The sequence below is a fragment of the Osmia lignaria genome, chromosome 13 (genome assembly GCF_051020975.1).
Source record: "Osmia lignaria lignaria isolate PbOS001 chromosome 13, iyOsmLign1, whole genome shotgun sequence".
In the NCBI taxonomy this organism is placed as follows: domain Eukaryota; kingdom Metazoa; phylum Arthropoda; class Insecta; order Hymenoptera; family Megachilidae; genus Osmia; species Osmia lignaria.
In genome coordinates, this window is record NC_135044.1 from 6237758 (window position 1) to 6255463 (window position 17706).

The 17706-nt window shown below is 38.6% G+C and overlaps 2 protein-coding genes across 3 annotated transcripts in view; both read right to left on the minus strand.

Annotated features, from left to right (window-relative positions):
- Positions 1-17706, minus strand: part of LOC117602596 (uncharacterized) — a 70647-nt gene that overhangs the window by 3038 nt on the left and 49903 nt on the right. For both annotated transcript variants that reach the window (XM_034320820.2, XM_034320819.2), the window contains 5 exons: positions 14431-14570; positions 13320-13422; positions 12867-12892; positions 11420-11494; positions 10935-11121 (listed from right to left, as the gene is read on the minus strand). In XM_034320820.2, the coding sequence (XP_034176711.2) occupies positions 10935-11121; positions 11420-11494; positions 12867-12892; positions 13320-13422; positions 14431-14570 (531 nt within the window). The remainder of the gene's footprint in view (positions 1-10934; positions 11122-11419; positions 11495-12866; positions 12893-13319; positions 13423-14430; positions 14571-17706) is intronic.
- Positions 824-4530, minus strand: LOC117602599 (uncharacterized). The gene is made up of 3 exons (XM_034320824.2): positions 3868-4530; positions 2860-3580; positions 824-2358 (listed from the first exon to the last, which is right to left on the minus strand). The coding sequence occupies exons 1-3, from the start codon at positions 4003-4005 to the stop codon at positions 824-826; spliced, it is 2394 nt and encodes a 797-aa protein (XP_034176715.2). The 5' UTR covers positions 4006-4530.

A 17706-nucleotide genomic window follows, 5' to 3' on the forward strand; every position in this document is an offset into this window, starting at 1 on the left:
GTGTAATTAAAATGCAATTGGGCAATGTCATACGCTATGAAATAAGTAAAAAAGGAGATAGAATGAAATTTAAAATATTCTCGAGGGGTGAGATTGACAAATGACACCTGCGTGCTTAAAATATTTAAAACACCTCATAATTTCTTCGAAATTTCTCGAAAAGTAAAAATCCCCTTAGTATAAAAATCTTGTTACTTTAATGTAGGTATAAAATAATATTCTTTTATAAAATAGATATATCACAGAAAACTATGAAGTTATAACGAGATAGGATGATCACAGTAAATAAGGTAGCTCTCCGAGTGACTTAATTAAATCGGTAACAGGTGCATTATCTATTCAACCCCTCCTCCCTTTTTACCCGAACTTCTCAAGCAGACGTTTAAATCTTACGATCATGATGCTTACCGTGACGAACAGAGACGCAGAAATTTAATAAATCGCAATCAAAGTGAACGTCTCTGGAAATTCAATTTAACAACAAAACTTGGACGAACTTTCATCCTTAACTTTATCAAACACCCTTGCTACTTCAGTGTCAAATTAGACAGAGCCAAAAGACAGGAAAGGATTCGAAGTTTTTCAATCTTTCTCATTTAACAATCATTTCTATTATAAAATTTATAGAATGGAAACAATTTTTAATAAAGGAATCAAAACTTGTCATTCCATTTTTCTAATTTATTTTGCAACACCCTAAAAATAATTGTTAAACAAAATAGGTATCGCAATTTCAAATCCTTTCACCACTTTCAGCCCAGAGACAACTCGTTTGATAAAAAGAAATTTCACGAAACAATGCTTACGACATATGCATTGAAATTTATCTAGAAGAAATTAATTCAGACTTTTTCTCCACCATGGTAAGTAAATTCTGCACTTGTTGGACCTCCACGGTCGACAGAGTCGACTGCAAGTCTGGCAGAATGGCGTCCGTCAAACTCAAAGAAGCCAATTCCCCGATATTAGAGTTATCACGATCCGAAAGTACTCTCTTCATCTTTTTTATATATTTCTTCAAACCGACCTGCATGGCAATACCAGCCTTCGAGTCACGACGGGGTAGTTTCAATCCATCCGGACCACTCTCCTTCAAACCTAACCTATTTATCCTACTCCTTTCTCTGTTTCCACTCTTCAGAATCTTTCTGTCGCTCGATGCCGACTTGCTGGAGCTGACTTTCGCAGTGTTCGCTTTGGAATCAATTGTTTTTTGCTGCGAGCTCCTCCACTCGGCAGCCATCTTGTTCCCCGAGAAATTACTCTTCGTGGTCGTAGCGGAACCCAAGTTTTTGAACTTCGGAACTTCCCGAACGCCCGTTATCTTCTCTTCTTTATTCTCCATCGATTCCAGCGGATTTTTCTTCCCGAAGGAACTAGAATACGATTTTCCGAAGCTTCCGCCGCTTTCCGGCGCCATTTTCTTCGCGTTTCCATCCACCGACGCGTTTTCCAGCTGCTCCTTTAATCTAGGACTTGCTTTCGCAGGACTGACCGTCTTCGACCTCGGTTTTCTGTAGAGTTTCGAAGATTTTTCAGACGGACTCTTCAAGGACTTGCTCGAACACTGCTGATCCTCTTTCGAAAGATTCCGTTCTCCGGAAGGATGTTGGACGGTTTTCACAGGAGAATCGATGGATTCGGGTATCTTTGAAGATTCAGATTTGTCGAAGAACTTGGTTGACGAACAAGCTCTTCCCGATTCATCGTTCATCGAGTAGGAGTCCTTCAAAAATTCTTCCGTCTCGCTTCTGATCGCTTCCAACTTGACGGGTTGATTGTTTCTCAACCTGGAATCGTTCCTACAGGAAGTTCTACCGATCGAAGAGGGCTCGGTGGAAATGTGAGACGAGGACTCTGAATTTTCTTGTACAGACTGTTTGCTCGAAATTGATCTTCTGATGGTTGGACTTTTTTTGGATTTCAAAGTCTTATTCGTCTGTCCATATTTTTTATTGAAGGATACTTGCGGGTTTCCGCTGATCCAGGGCAGAATTTGAGGCTTGTCGGAATTAAGACGTTTCGAGGCGAGCAAAGAATCCCGAGAATGATAAGAATGATCATCTCGAAGCTTGCTCGACTCGCTTCGAACACTCTCGGAATCGATGGAACTGATGGTCGTGCAATTGATGGATTCTCTCTCGCCTCCGTCCACCGAGGAGAACGTTTCTCCTCTGTCCTCGCGTTTCCGCGTTTTCGAGCTGGCTGAATCTGTGCTCGACGCCGTTCTCGAGGATTTCGTCGCGCTTTTCTTCGCGGACGATCGCGCGGACGTGGACCTCTTCGAGGATGTGGAATCAGCGCCCGTACTGGACGGCCTCGGGTTCGATGATCTTACACTCTTTTTCACGATCGATTCTGCAAGACGCGCCAAGGCTCGTTTCATAATCGACAAAAAACTGTTCTTTAGCACGCTCCATAGAGTGTGCTTATGTCACGATTTCTGTGTCTGTCACGTTTGATTTAATCCACGCATGCGCATTTCACAAAGTAGCTGTAATCCACGCATGCGCATTTCGCAAAGTAGCTGTAATCCACGCATGCGCAATCCACAATGTAGATCGAGTGCACCATAAGGCGACACTTTTCACCTAGATCATTAATTTCTCAAAATTTTCTCGTAATCTCGATTCGGTTTTCGAATTCTTCATCAAAGATGAAGCTCTGTAGCCGAAAATTGAACTATTTGTACGTAAGGAAAGAATGATGCACAATTACGACCCCTCTTCAGTTAAAAGCTTTGAAATATTGCTTTAAGTTTTAAGATATTGAAATTTCGAAATTTGACTCGCATATTAATATTACTATGGAGCGTGCCAGGAGTTCGGTTCGATTTTCATTAAATTTCCAGAAAATTACCTCTCTTCATCGATTCGTTGGTATCGTCGTTAAATGATATCCTCGGCTTCTCATCTTGGCCAAAAGCATCGGCTACCTCGATCCGTCGCGTTTCCGTCTCCTTCTCCACGGTTTCCGGTTTCTGTGTGCCCTTCGCAAGGAAATGATCCAACGGATGCATGTACTCCGTTTCCCTCTTGCTCATCCCCTGGGTAGCATCGTAATACTCCTCGACGAAATCGAACAGACTGTGATGATAACGATCGTTCAATCGTAAAGCGATCGAAGAATCGTCGTCGTTCAGATGAATCGAGTTGAGGACCACGTCGCCCGGTGGCTGGTAGTCATCGTACTGCTTCTTCAGGGCGGCTTCTATGAGCTTGTAACGGTAAGCATCGTAATCGAACGCTGATATGTCGATGATCGGTAGCTCGGAATTGGTGGCGACGTACGAGGACGATTGTTTTAGAGGTACCTCCTTCCTTTTCGTTGCACCTTCGTCTTCCTGGAAGTCTAACTGCGTTCTCTTCTCTCTACGTGCATCCACGTTGTCGCCGCTCGCTTGAAGGATCGGCGTCGAGATCGTTTTGCGAGCGGATTCCAGCAGGTTCACGCTCGAACTCGAAGCGGAATCGACGAACACCGATGCGGGGTAATGCGTTACAACGGGCTGACTTCGTTCCTTTTCTTGGATGCCTCGATGTGCCGGGGTGATACCCGCGCGCGATTTCATCGAATCGTCCTGTCGTCGAGGATACTCGGTATTCAAGAAGGGTGTACGAGTGAAGTCTCGATGGAGTCGAACGTGGTTCGTAAGAAACGAAAGAATTGTGTAGAATTGCGAGCATTATTTGTTACTCGAAACACTATTTTATCCAGCACCGTCGTTTAATATGCAATAATCTCGGTGTCTGAATTCACTGGCGCAAAGTGCGGTTCATCAATTTCCAAGGGATCGAACCTGTAGACCCCATCGAACTTCAACGAGGGAGAAAAGATGAAAAAAAAAGAGAGAGGAGACTTTCGTACTAGGAAATGTTGAAGGTGGAGGATCAAAGGTGTGGCTAGCAACACAGCCAAAGCCAAAGCGAAAACACTCTCGACGACGAATGGTGGGATCGATTGCAAGGTTAGAACAAGCTTTCCAGGCGCCACGACGTTCAGCATAACGTTGCCTTTCTTCGGAAGTGGTTGGTCGATTTCCGGTAGACGCGGCGCTCGTTCTATCGCGCCTCATGTTAGAATCTCGATCATCGAATCCAGGCTCGACCGATCGATGTTGTTCCCAGCCCGCACACTGTCCTCGGAAACGTCTTCCATAATTGAACAATCGCTGATGGCTCCGATTCCGCTCATCTCTTTTTTTCCTTCGTTTGTCTTCGACCGCGGCGGAAAATATCCGAGCGAAAAGCTTTCAATCAGCCAACTACGCCGCTGTTGGAAACTAACCCAGAGTCAACGATGAAAATGTGATCTTCAATAACGAATATTTGTTCAAACTTTTATAGATTTTTCCTTTCTTTAATTCGTTCGTTGCATTGCGGTAAAAGTCAGAAAAATAATAATTGCACTTTTAATTAACCCTCGAACGACGGACCATGGAGAGAGCCCCGATTTTAACTTAATTTTCTTTTAATTTAATATAATTTCGAAAGCTACCTTGCAAAAATCTCTCCTCTGTGACTTCTGGTAGAAAATGTTTGTGAAAATATTACACAGCCCTTATATAAATGGTTACAATTCATAAAGGGGTTACCCTCTAATTAGACGCTTTTATGAAATTTCAAGTACATACGAATAACCATTAAACGTCCAATTCCAATAATAATGATCGTTTCGATCATTGAAAACATTCAAAGAATTATTTTATCAAAAATAAGGATTGAAAATGAAAATAAATGAAGTTAATTCCAGATCGAAAATAATCGAGATGATATTCGACGCTGAAATTTCACTAAAATCTCTGGCAGTTTATTAAATAATTAAATGTTTCAGGGTAAAATAATAAGTGTACTCATATTACTCAAGTGTTTAATTGAAACACGATAACCGGGCTGAGCACTAGGATTTCTGTTCTCCGATAATAATTTCTCTTTCATTTTCATCGTATTACGAAGACAGAGATCGAACTTTGACGAAACAATTGATACTATTATTATAATTGAATACTACGCGATATTCGAGATTCATTATTGGAAACGAGTTTCGCGAAATTTGATCAACGAATCGTAATTCATACGAATTGGAAATGATGTTTTGAGCAAACGCCACCTATTACCGAGTTAATGAAAACTGGATTAAATTACTTCGTTCGCGATATAATTGTTCGAGGTTGAGCGAGCTCGAGATAGGATTTAAGCGCTCTTGAAACTTCATGAATTTCCTTAAACGCGTTAGCGACAAAAACCTACAGTAATAACGATGCTAATTTTATTGAAAAATATACCTTATCCCCGAAAAGTTTTACTAAATCAACTATATCTCTATTCTACGTTCAACAATTTCAGCATATAAATAAAAATAAAAATAAAATTTTCTCCATCTATAAAATTAAACAATTTACGTACTCTTCAAATTACAAATTCTTTCGTAAAAATAAAAAAAACATTCTAACTGTATATAAAAGATGTTTCTAAATAGTTGCGAACGTATCGGCAACGAAACTGCATTCTGAAGAAGTTCACGAAACAGCGCGGCGAGGGTAGATAGTTAAGGGTAGAATTCGTAAACTTTTCACGGCTGATTACACCGATGTTACGAAGCCATTGAAGCAATCAAGTTTAAATTCGTAATAACGTTTAAACTCTGCAATTGATACGATCTTTCGAACTGAAAATGTGCTCCTGTTTCATTGAAAAGAATCGAAAGGAATCGATTTCGTATTAGCAAGAACAGATCTGCTGAAACAAAAGGGTGGATCTAACGACACCACCTCCATCGAATTCCATAAACAGCTGGGATAAAAGTTATGTTTTTCAAGATGAACGAAAGTGACAGAAACGTTAAAGACGCGGTGCATCAACGATAATCTTGCAATTTCATTAAAGGTGACCCAACCGAACGAACGAGCGTCGACGGTGCATAAACTGCAACGAAATAGTCCCGTAACGAGGTTAAGGATTATCCGGACCGCGTCGCCTGTTTCTCGTTTATTCATCGTTCATTTTGCGCGACTTTATGTATATATTGTATATACAGCGAGTCGAAAAAGTATTCGTATCTTCTCAATTAACGGTCGGTCGTGCAATGTACAGGGTGCGCAAGGTGTTGAAGATTTCATTTTCCAACAGCATCAAATACCAGGAATTATCGAACACCTATTGTTATTTATTAGCCAACCCGTATCTAAAATTGAAAATCTTGAGAAGAGGGCTATAGCATTTAGACTTTCTGTCACTTTTGTACTTGGAAAAATTCACTTTATTTGCACTTCCAGTCTGACCGGAAATGGCCGAAAAAGGGTTGGCTCTAGAGCGAATCTCGCTCTAGTTCACTTTAACTTGTTTTATATCAAGAATTGAAAAATGATAAAGAAATTTTGTATTCATTTGCAATTTTTCGTTTAAGATTGTACATTACTTTTAAGGTATCCTGTATATACGAATATCGCGTCTTTTTTAAAAACAAAATAAAATTTCGGGGACTTTAATTACCGTTTGGAATGGCCAGCACTCCCGGTGTCTCGTTCGTCGACCCCGTTTCCTCGTTTATTCCTTTCCTCTGTGTTGTTCAACCAACCCCTTCTTTAACGCGTTTATGGCGAAATTATGCGCGGATCCATGGAAATTCTTTTGTATTTCCCCGGCGAAAAATAGAGGAGATTTTGTTTGTTAACGCATCGTAGAGTTTTGTCTCCTTCATGGATGTTAAAATTATGATTAATGCATCTGAAGTACGTACAGTGTATGTTTAATGAAACAGGATTTTTTTTTTCTATCTTCCTTTATTCATATTTGGTAAAATTGAGATGAAAGAGTTAAATTGTCCAATTTTACGAATTCTCTTTATGATGTTGAATCAAGGATTTCGAACAATCGGGCTCAGCGAAGCCTTAAACGAATTGCATTCTCTTACTGGTTCCCCTGTTTCGCTTCTCATAGCTATTCGCGAGTAATTCAAGCAATTTAAATAATTCAACTTACCGACGTTATTCAAATATCCAAAATTATATAATGGGAGGAATTAAGTTTCACTGTCACATATTACCAGGGAAATTCTGGTTTCCCAGTGATTTCAAGAATCTTCCTTTGAAACCTCGTTTCCAATCTTGCTAATAATTTCAGATTTTAAATTACCATTGGGAATAAACTATAACCATGTTGTTGAAAACAAATTCACTGATTAAAAATTTTCAAAATATTTTACAAAATTATTGTAATTTCATTTTCGCTTCCAAGCAAAATTTTGGTTTCCATATCAAATTCAAAAATTCATCCTTAAAAAGAATCAAGAAATTGTTTTTCTATATTGGATTCAATATAAGATTGAAGTTTCGTTGAGAAACTCAAAAGCTCCCATTCGTATGGAATTTCATTTCAGAATCTGTCAAAATTTTGTTCTACACTACCTCGGGCTTTTATTCCACCCCCATCAAGATCTTACACCATAATATTCTAATATTCTGTTCTACTTCCTTTCACGACTTCGTTCCACGATATTCCATCCACGGTCTTACAAAATTCTCTGCCGTCCTCCTATCTTTTTACGAATCTCTTAAAATTTCATGCAATTCCACTTTACGAATAAATTACAGTCCGGGACTGCTGGAAGCATTCCCTAATTTCTTTGTCGCAATTTTTGCATTTTAATTATATACTTTATATCGAAAATGGCAAAGGAAAGATTGATACTCGTTAAGGGTAAGCTAGTCGTTGTGTAGCCAGCGAAATTGTTGTTCAAGTGGTGCTAGTGAGCGGACAGCAATTTCAGGTGAAACCTCCGCGGGCTAATTTAACGATGTCTCGCGCGTTAACTCGTAATTACTGTTCAAATTACAGGCGAGGTATCGCGTTGAGGATCTTATTAGCAAAGTGGCAGAAGCACGCTACCATGCCTGGGACTGACAACATCTACAACATACCCACCGCCTATCAGACATTTTAGAAAATCTCATTTTTTTTCTTCGATCACTCTAAATATCCATATATCGATATTCGAAACGTGCCTCGAGGTCTACATTCGACGATGCTGACGAGAAAACGTGGTTTGGTGAAACCTGATTTCGAGCTCGATAGAAATTATTAAAGCAAATGTGCATTGGGTATCTCTAAAAATTTCCTTTATAATAATATTCTAATGTTAAATAAATGTATTTAAAAGCCATGGTATATAAAAAAGAAAATAAAGGCATCCATCGAAGAAGATATAAAAGAAAATGTTTTTCTATCAAATAAACATCACCCTAATATACCCTCACGAAATTGTCAATCAAACCTAAACAAATTCTACCCATCTATCCAACCTTCTTCAATCTCCTCCCCTATTGGATTCATCCCTATGTTTATACCGAAATCCTGAAATCCCTCCGAACCTGGTGTTCCCGAAACCTCTTCGTGTCGCTTCGTGTAAAAAAAAAAACAGAAAAAAAATCCACGGATCTAGCAAATCCAAGAGAGACTGAAAATCCGTGTTAACTCGTTTTTGAAGAAGTCGCTCCGGGTAAAGGAGCCTCCGTTGAAGGTGAAAAGCGGTGAAAAATCGGCGTTAGCTCGCGGATAGGTTGAAAGGGGCGGCAAAAGCGTAAATGGGGTTGCGAAAGTGGCCGTGGTACACGCGAATTGTACCGATGCGATGGTTTCGCGCGTATCGCTGCGAAGTGCAACCGGGAACCACTCGATGCACAATGGCCTCGCACTCTTTCATTTCGCAGTCGACTGACCGTGTGTTGGTCGACGCTTTTGTCGGATTTTCGACGCTGCTTTCACGCGGAAAAATAGACTGTTACCGTGAGGTAGATTCGGGGTGGGATTTGTCGCAGAAAACACCCGCTTCGGTCGTTAAATAGACGTCGTTGCGATAGATTTTTATTTCTTTTTGTTCCGTTAAAATGTTGACCTCCTATTCGAAGTACACATTTCTGAATTTAACGTGTAAGAAAAATTTCCAGTTTAGATTTTGTCGGGAAATTTGATTTCCCGAAAAACGAGTGAAGGGAAACAAGGGAAATTCTGGGAATCAGGCTAGGGTGAAATCTTGTTGGAAGAAAAACCGAGGCGTTCGTACACACGCTACGTAGGCAAGGGTGTTTCGTCGAAAGAAAGATTTGCAATTCCAGCGAATCAATGAGGAAACAAGATTAAGCTCATCCCGTGAGAACTCGACTACGTTTGCTGGCGAAAGGATCAAAAGAACGACGAAACGAGCAAACCATTCCGCTGAGGAAAAGGAGCAAGGTTACGTTTGATTAAAATTACTTGCTCACCCTTCGAATAACGTTTCATTTCGCGATAAAAGATTAATTCTGTTGCACAAACCTTACAGATTTCAAGCTTTCGGTCAATGGATGTTGAAACGTTCGAAAGCCCTAAAATTCCAAACTTCTAAAGTTTCAGATTTCTAGAGCTACAAACTTCTCCAGCTCTAGAGTTCCAAAGTTCCAAATTTCTAAGTATTCCAACCACGATGATTATAACCCACCTTTTCATTCTGTTTGAAAATCATTTCAAATAGATAGACACGATGGTTGGTTAAATATCGATACAGAAGTTTAAAGGGAAAAATCATTGGGTAAATGAGTTATTACGTCCTTCACCGGTGAACGATGGAACAATTTATCTTCCTCGGTTAACAGATAACAAGACTTATCCTCTTTTCTTTAAAATTTCACCGCCCTTTACAAATGTCCCAGTTGCTGAAAGATTTATCCGAGAAAAAAGGTCCAACAACAAAAGGTTAAAAATACGATCAGAGAAGAGCGTCAGAAAGTAAACGGAAGAAATATCGTTGAAACGAACCGTGAGAAACAAAGGTTAGATCGAGGTGAGATAAATGCTTTTTTACCAAGATTCAAACAGAGTTTCACGTGAAATAACGCATTTTTGTATCGAGTCCAACTTTGTCCCAAGGGTGCATACGTTTCAACGATCAGCATTTTTCAACCTGGAACTGGGACAAGATGGTGGTACAATAAAAAAAAAAGAGGAATAAATAGTCGGATTTCTAAAAATTCTGTGAAAATCAACAAAATTGTATTTTCCTCCAATAACCGGTGTAACGGTGTTGTCAGTCTTGGAAACGTTTCAAATTCTATGAAAAAAAAAAGGAAATGGAAGTTCGTTAAAGAGAAAGATATTCAGGGAAAAAATGTCGAAATTGTTGGCCCATCAAATCCCTGTGATACAATGAACGATGCTTCATTTGAAATTCCAATGGGACCATTACTTTGTGACCTGTATTCCCTTCGGGACACGTTTGCAAGTAAAAAAGCTTCACTATCGCGTCTGTATGAAGATTCTCCTTATCTTATTACTAAAGAACGTTCTTACCTTGTATCAGTGTGGGAATAAATTTTTCCCTTCGAATAAAATTTCATTTCTTATTCAATTTCAACACCTTACGCGTTCATTTGAAATTCAAAAAAAGAAACTTGTTTTGTCGTTTATCTTCTGCTCGAAAATCTGTTATCATTAATTATTGTGAAACAATTTTCATGGAAATCTGAATTTTAAATAAATCAATCGTACTCGTTCTGATTTTCTTTCGTTCGCCGGCAAAACATCGTATAAAACTGGCAAATTGAACGGAACGAATTAATTTTCATCGAAATTCTCCTGCAGCTTGCAGCATTTACGCTTCTCGCGTATTTTTAACGAAATATTTGAAAACTTTTTAATAAAACGAAGGATCCGCGCGAGACCGAAGAGGAGTTTTATTAATAATTCTCTCCTGTTTTTTTGACGCAAAGTGCAATTGTTTTGATTAAATATCGTAAAATTGATTTACGCCAAGTAAGATTAAATATTAAAAATATGAATTTTACATTGAATACGTAATATGATCACATGCAATTCAAATTTGTATCTGATTCGATTCGATACGCTTGCGTCCAGTAAGAGGAAATGTTAGAAACAAGAGTTTAGAAACGTGCAGTAACTTACAATCTCCAAGGGGATACGATCTGGGTAGTTGGGGATGACCTTGGTTACCATGAATGGGATGAACTTCGTGATAAGCCGCATTCGCTTCCTGATAACCGTTCTGTCTCTGTCCTCGATAGTTCTGTGCAGCATACGCTCCGGAAAAGATTCTCGTGTACCTCAGGTAGCAACCGTTCGGTATCTGCCACTGAAAATCAAATTAGGGTATCCGTGACTGTTCTATTCTTGTATAAAATTGTAAGTGACGACTGTAAAAGGATAATCTAGCAAGCTCTATTAACCCTTGGACGGGGCGGACCATGGAGAGAGCCCCAATTTTAGACTGATCACCTAATTCATATTATTTCAGTTTTCTAAATTTTACGATGTTCTTTTAAAAATGATTCTTCCAATATATGAAACTCTTTCGTTTAAGTGTAATTTTGGATTACGATTGACCCTGGTTGTGCTGTTCAAGAGTTAATTACTAATATTTGCATACTTACCCCGAAAGTGGTGGATGGTATCGGTTGGGGTGCTCTACCGGGACACATCAGCAACCTTCTTCTGTAGTATCGTGGCTAATTGGTGAAACAAATACAACCATGATTTTAAATTAGATTTCAATCATTACAGATGGGTTAAATTATGTTTAAGAGAACCCAGAGTTTGAATACAAAATTTTGAAGTACAATTATCGAAGAAAATAATTATTTTATATTATTGGAGAGAAAATTTATATAATATGTTTCATCGATATATTGATTAATCGCGGGAGAATAATTCTAATATACTTTACAATAAATTAATTATTTTCACCATACATCGAAAATAGAGACTTAAGGATGTAGAATCCTTCTAGCTGTCGATCTTGGTGTTAATTAGCGTCAGTCGTCGAAAGGATTAACACGATTTACCAATTCGATGATACGCCAATTATCCCGATAACGGGACAGTTATTATGCATGCAGATGATCGGAAGTTTAATTAATGGGTATTGGAATAATCGACGACTGGGTTAATTGACTCTCAATTAACGTGGGCGCCGTCGCATTAATGGAACGATCACGATGCTGTTAGGACAACTAAACTTGCCAATTCATTTGTCAAAATTAAACTTACAGTGAATTATAAAAGTATTCATACTTTAATCAATTTCTAATTGCACAGAAATAGTATTTCTTTAAAGAAAATATTCTAATACATTTTTTGCTATTTTACATTTTTTAGTTACTTTTCGCGTAGAATCATAAATTTGTGGGAAGTTAACAATTGACAGTGTACGAATACTTTAGCGATTCACTGCAACTGTGGATTTTTGGTCGGAGGTAAAAAAAAGAGCTTTTGAAGCTAGAATGCAGCCGCAACACAGACAAGAAAACGCAGAATTTGCGGGTAGACAGGATACCACGAGTTTCCTCGCTTTTACAACCGGGAACAGCTATTTCCATTACAAGAAGCTATCGCTTTCCCGGAGAGAAAACGTCGAGGAACCGCTATAAAGTTGTCTGTCAGCCTCTGTTGAAATCCCTTCTCGTAAATCGCGTGATAAACTAAGTAAATGGAGGCAGCGTTTTGAAATTTTCTCTACTATTTTCGGACTATCTCAAGAACTTCCTAGTCGGGAAAAGAACGGTAAAAAATACAAATCAGATGCGAATTAATTAAACAAAATTATACGAATTTTTTTATCTCCACATATTTACTGCATTTATTCTGCATATACCTTGCATATATTTTGCACTTTTAAAACGTAACAGATTTTTTATAAGCTTCTACAATCTGTTGGTAGAATAAAATTGATATCAAATGAAAATTTGTACAGATAAAATTGTATTATTTTAAAACTGCAAAAACGACACGATATCGTGAAATAAAATTTTATTTTTCAGATAAAAAATATAGATAGGGTTTCGTGAAATTGCAAAAACATTTAAATTCTTTTCAACTTACCTCGGAATCTCGACGGTGATCCGATTCTGAAAACGTACGAGACACCAGATAAGTTCGATTAATCGTTTTCTATCGCGGCCAATCGATGTTATCGAGACGAGAATTCCACCGAGCTCGACGAAAGTATCATTCTTTCCTTATCGAAACGATCGGTCGATTAGGCGCCCTTATCGGAAATTTTATAGGAGAATCATCTTTATTGAATTCATTAAATCAAAGTAATTAGTCCGAGTCGATTAAAAACTGAGCCATCGTACATTACCAAGGCTCTCCTTTTTCTTTTTTATCGATTGATAAGGAAAGAAAATTTGATCTACGATCGAGGAAACATTGGAATTTATGATCAATTAACGAACAATCATTCTTATTCCGAACGTTTCTAGGGGATGAAGATATTCGATGAACGTCGTGCTCGATATCATCGGCTACTTCCCTCGCATTACATAAATTTACCTCGTACGTGTATCGAGAAATGGCATTCGGCTCGATTTCCGGCTGCATCGGAAGCGATGTAGCGCACGTTGTGAATGCCAGGGTACATCAGCTGTCCGGGTTCCTGTGTTCGAATATACGCGAGTTAACTTTCGATAGCCCGAGAAGCGAATCCCTTTTGAGATTGAAATACAAACGCTACGAATTATTATTCAAAGCGGAGAGCACGGGTTCGCCCGAGTTTATCGTTCGATAAGTTTCGATTGCTTCGACCGCGAACTGTTCCTTCGATAGAATTTCTGAGCGATCCTTCTGATCCTTTTCTTTCATTCCCTGGTCCCTATTTCATTCCCTTTCGCCCTCTTTTTTTTCGCTTATTTTTAAGGCTGGCTTTTTCGATACTTTAACTCGCAATCAATCACGTATCGCGTTTATCAATCGTACGAGAGAAATCTCACCAATTACCGCCCGCCAATTATCACCTGTCCAACCAATTCGCTGGTTATCGCGTTAAAACAACGATCGCTGTGTCGCTGGTGGTCGAGCAACCACTAATTAACCCGAGTAATTATCCATTAACAAAACTAACTGTATCCCGAGATACAAAGATGAAAAAGGAAAAATAAGATGTACAAGAAAGTTGATCTTCAGATTCATTCATCTTTTTTCGCCGCTACCATTGGCTGTTCGAGACACGGTAGGTTAATTAATGGTGGTCAGAGATAACCACGAAATTGGTAAGTTTGATCGTTAGAGGGGAAAGTTTTAATAAATCGGTCAGAGAAGAGGGAGCTAACCCTCGCGATAAGAGGTGAAATTATGAATGGAAGGGGATTGTGTTTCCGTGATGAAGTAAACGGGATAAAACCGATGAAATTTCTATGGAAACTTAGAAGAACTGAAGCTCTGATATTTTTGAATGATCGTCAATTGCGATCGGAAATCGCGAGAAATTGCAATTGAAAGTTTGCAACAAATTTGATTAAAGCGACTTTAATAAAGGCTTCTAATATTGTAGCGAATGTTGATTATTCCGCAAGTTATAACGACTCCGTAAGGAGACGAAGGAGGACGAGAGGGTAGAGGGAAGGAAAGCTAGGATTAAGCTGAAATTTGATGTCAATCTGCTCACCCTCGTTTTGTAGACACGCTCGACGGCAACGTTGTCGGTGAACGTTGGTTCCTGCCAGAATATTAAGCGATTCCGTTCACCAGGGCTTAGCCGCACTTCAAAGGACGTCGGGCATGTCGAAACTTTTGGATTTTCCGTGTCTGTGAATTGTAATATAATCAGACGTCAGTATGGCAAACAAATTATTCCCTTCTATATAAACTCAAAATGTTACTCTACTACGGATAATCATTTTCAATGTGGGATTTTTCGGAATGAAATTAGAAAAATATCGCTTTGATTTTTCTTTCGGTGTTTAAAGGACAGCCAAGGAAATTCAAAGAAGACGAAGACGAGATCTTCTTTTAAATTACATTCTTGAAAGATGAGCTTTATTTTACGTCTCTGATATTTTCTTTCCACGTTATCTCGCGACTGACCAGCTTACAGTCTTATGATTACTAATTAAACCGGAAGCTAGTACACCGGGAAATCGCGTTACGAAACTATTCGCTAAGGCGGTCTGACGCAATTAAAAGTTTCACAGATCCGATTTAACAGTTCGACGAGGTGTTCGATGTTACAGCAGATCAACTTCAGCAACGGACACCGACGAATTTATCGCGATAAATTACATCGTGACAGTTCTTTTAACATTGTTTTGTTTTCCATTAAAAGTTTCCCGTTTTATATCACTGGGAAACGCGTTCGACGACATCGAGAATTTTTATTCTTTAATCCTAATTTTCTGATGTTCGAACTTATTTCACGAATCGCGTAGTTGCATAGTTGAGACAATTTTAATCGTGGTTAATTAGTCGAGACAGCTAAAAGGTAAAGACTTAGACGGAGCAATTAAGAATTACCACCGAGTCCTTTGCGTCCGGATCAACGGTCTGTTTCCTGTAATTGCATATCGGCCTGTCCACCGGAAGTAAGCCGGTCCAACGGAGTTTCGCGTACTTCAGGAATGAGTAATTAAGCGGGACGCGGCTAAGTGCACTTCACCGACGAAACTGAACTTCCGAGTATCGAGGTCCGTTGACCGTTTTGGTTGCCTTCGAAAAATTTTCCAACCCTTTTATTTCGTACTCGATCGTCGAGGACCGTTCCCTTTTCACCCTTACCCCACGTCCTCCCCTTCGTTCCCGTCATTTTCTTGTTTTTACTTTTTTGAACCGCGACCTCGTAAGCCATTCGGTTTGCTCGTTAATGCCGTTTGATCGAGACTTCCGGCGAATTGGTGAACGTTTTTGTTTGTCTTTGGACAAACGTTACAGCGCCAAGGGAACCCTTTCGATCCGGCACCTTCAACTTTCCATCGAGAGTTTTGTTATCGTTGAACTTGCCCGGGAAACGTGGAACGTTTGAAAAAGAGAGCTCTTTTTATCCCGTTGCGAATCCTGAATCGTCCCGGGCTACGAATGCTCGAGCAATTTAATTACTTTTTCCAAGTAATTGAAATAAATTATCAAAAGGCTACATTTAAATAAATTTTCTATACCTATCTGAATAATTATTGAAGAAAATTGAAAAATAAATTTTGTAATACAGTTTATTTTATACAATGAATTTAGCCTTATTGATTCCTGAATTTTTGTCATCACCTGTACATGATGCAAGAAGAAATTGCAGAAAGACACGGACTATCGATAAAATCTGGAGTCACAAGCAAGCCTGTACGACCTAGGGCAACCGTACACAGCTGACATTAATAATAGAGACGTTATATTGACCAATCAGGATAAAGAATTATGGGACACGTTGCTTGGATCCTGCCAGGATACCCACAGCGAAAAATACAAAAACAAAGGAATCACGTGAGAAAGGCTGTCTGCTCGGTCGCTCGGCGAATGATATGTGATAGCGAACAGCGATTTTTCTTTTCTTTTTTCCTCCATAGGAAACCCTTCCTTTAGGCGAACACATTATTATCTAGCGGTTAAACAGCCCGATCGTAAATCACACGTAAGCGAGATCAAACAATACCGCAAAATAACGTTTCTATTCGAACTGTCTGCGAGCCATTCATTCCACGGTGTGTTGCCCGACTGCACGCTTTCGATAGCTTTTCAACGCGATTACTTCCGTGGAAATTCTGACAATTTCACCGTTTCAGAGGTATCAAACTTGTAGATTTTATCGGCTCGTTTTCACGCGTACAGGTACTTGCATCAATATTTGGAATTAAAATATTGCCTAAGCTATCAATGAACCTTCAAACTCTATTGATAAACAGCAACGCAACGATAACACTACGCTGTGATTTAATTTTTATAATTGTTCATAAAATAAATATGAAATATTATTTCATTACCATAATGAAATAATTATTTAATATTGATTGATTTTATATTACATAAACGCTGAAAACTATTTAGATAATAAAAATTGCATTACTTCTTTTTATTGCCAGATGGGTTAATATCGAACCCTGTCCAATCTGGTTTCCATCACCCATGGTATACGACATTTTTGAAAGCACAAAGATTATGGCACGGGAAAATTGTTTATCCCGGAAAATTGTTAGCTATTTTCCGGGTGCTCCATCTTGCTAGAAACTCATTCGCCTTCTTATCGTAAGAGGTATATCCTCTAAATGATGAAAGTGATTTATTTATAAAAAAGTACCCTAATAATTTACTGTAAGTGGCCAGTATATAGTGTACAGATCAATAAATAATTATTTATTAAGAATCGATGCCGAAAATCATCTTTCACTATTCCAAATAAATTATTAACTCTATTCAACTGTGATAAACTATCAGAATGTTTTGTCAATTTTTAAATTCTACAAAGTTCCAGCTTTATTTTCTATTCATTTTTCCTCTACCATTGTTCCTCTGACTTCGGTTGCTTCAACTTTTCTTTATTATCATTGTTATTCTTTTTTATTGTACCATTACTTCGGCACAATTCATCCTATTAACAATCAGATAAAAGAACTTCTTGCGTACCTTCTTGTTAACAATGCTCATAGAAACTTCTTCCTAACAAACGAGAGATGTACTTTCATGCTGTTTTCTTTCAATATAAAATCAGCAAGATTTATGTTACAATAGTTTACAGAAGAAAAGATGGTCGATCGAAGAAAATATATCGTACTACTTATGCCTTAAAGCAATAATCACGATTAATCCCCTCTTACAACCGCATGTTTTCCATCGTACGTGTAAACGAAATAACATGTCGTTAAATTATTCTTGTAATTCCTTGCTATTGCAATTTCTAAACACATTTGCATTAGCAATGAACGGTTTGCTCTGTCTATAAGTGTTGTGCAACGTTTAAGTATCA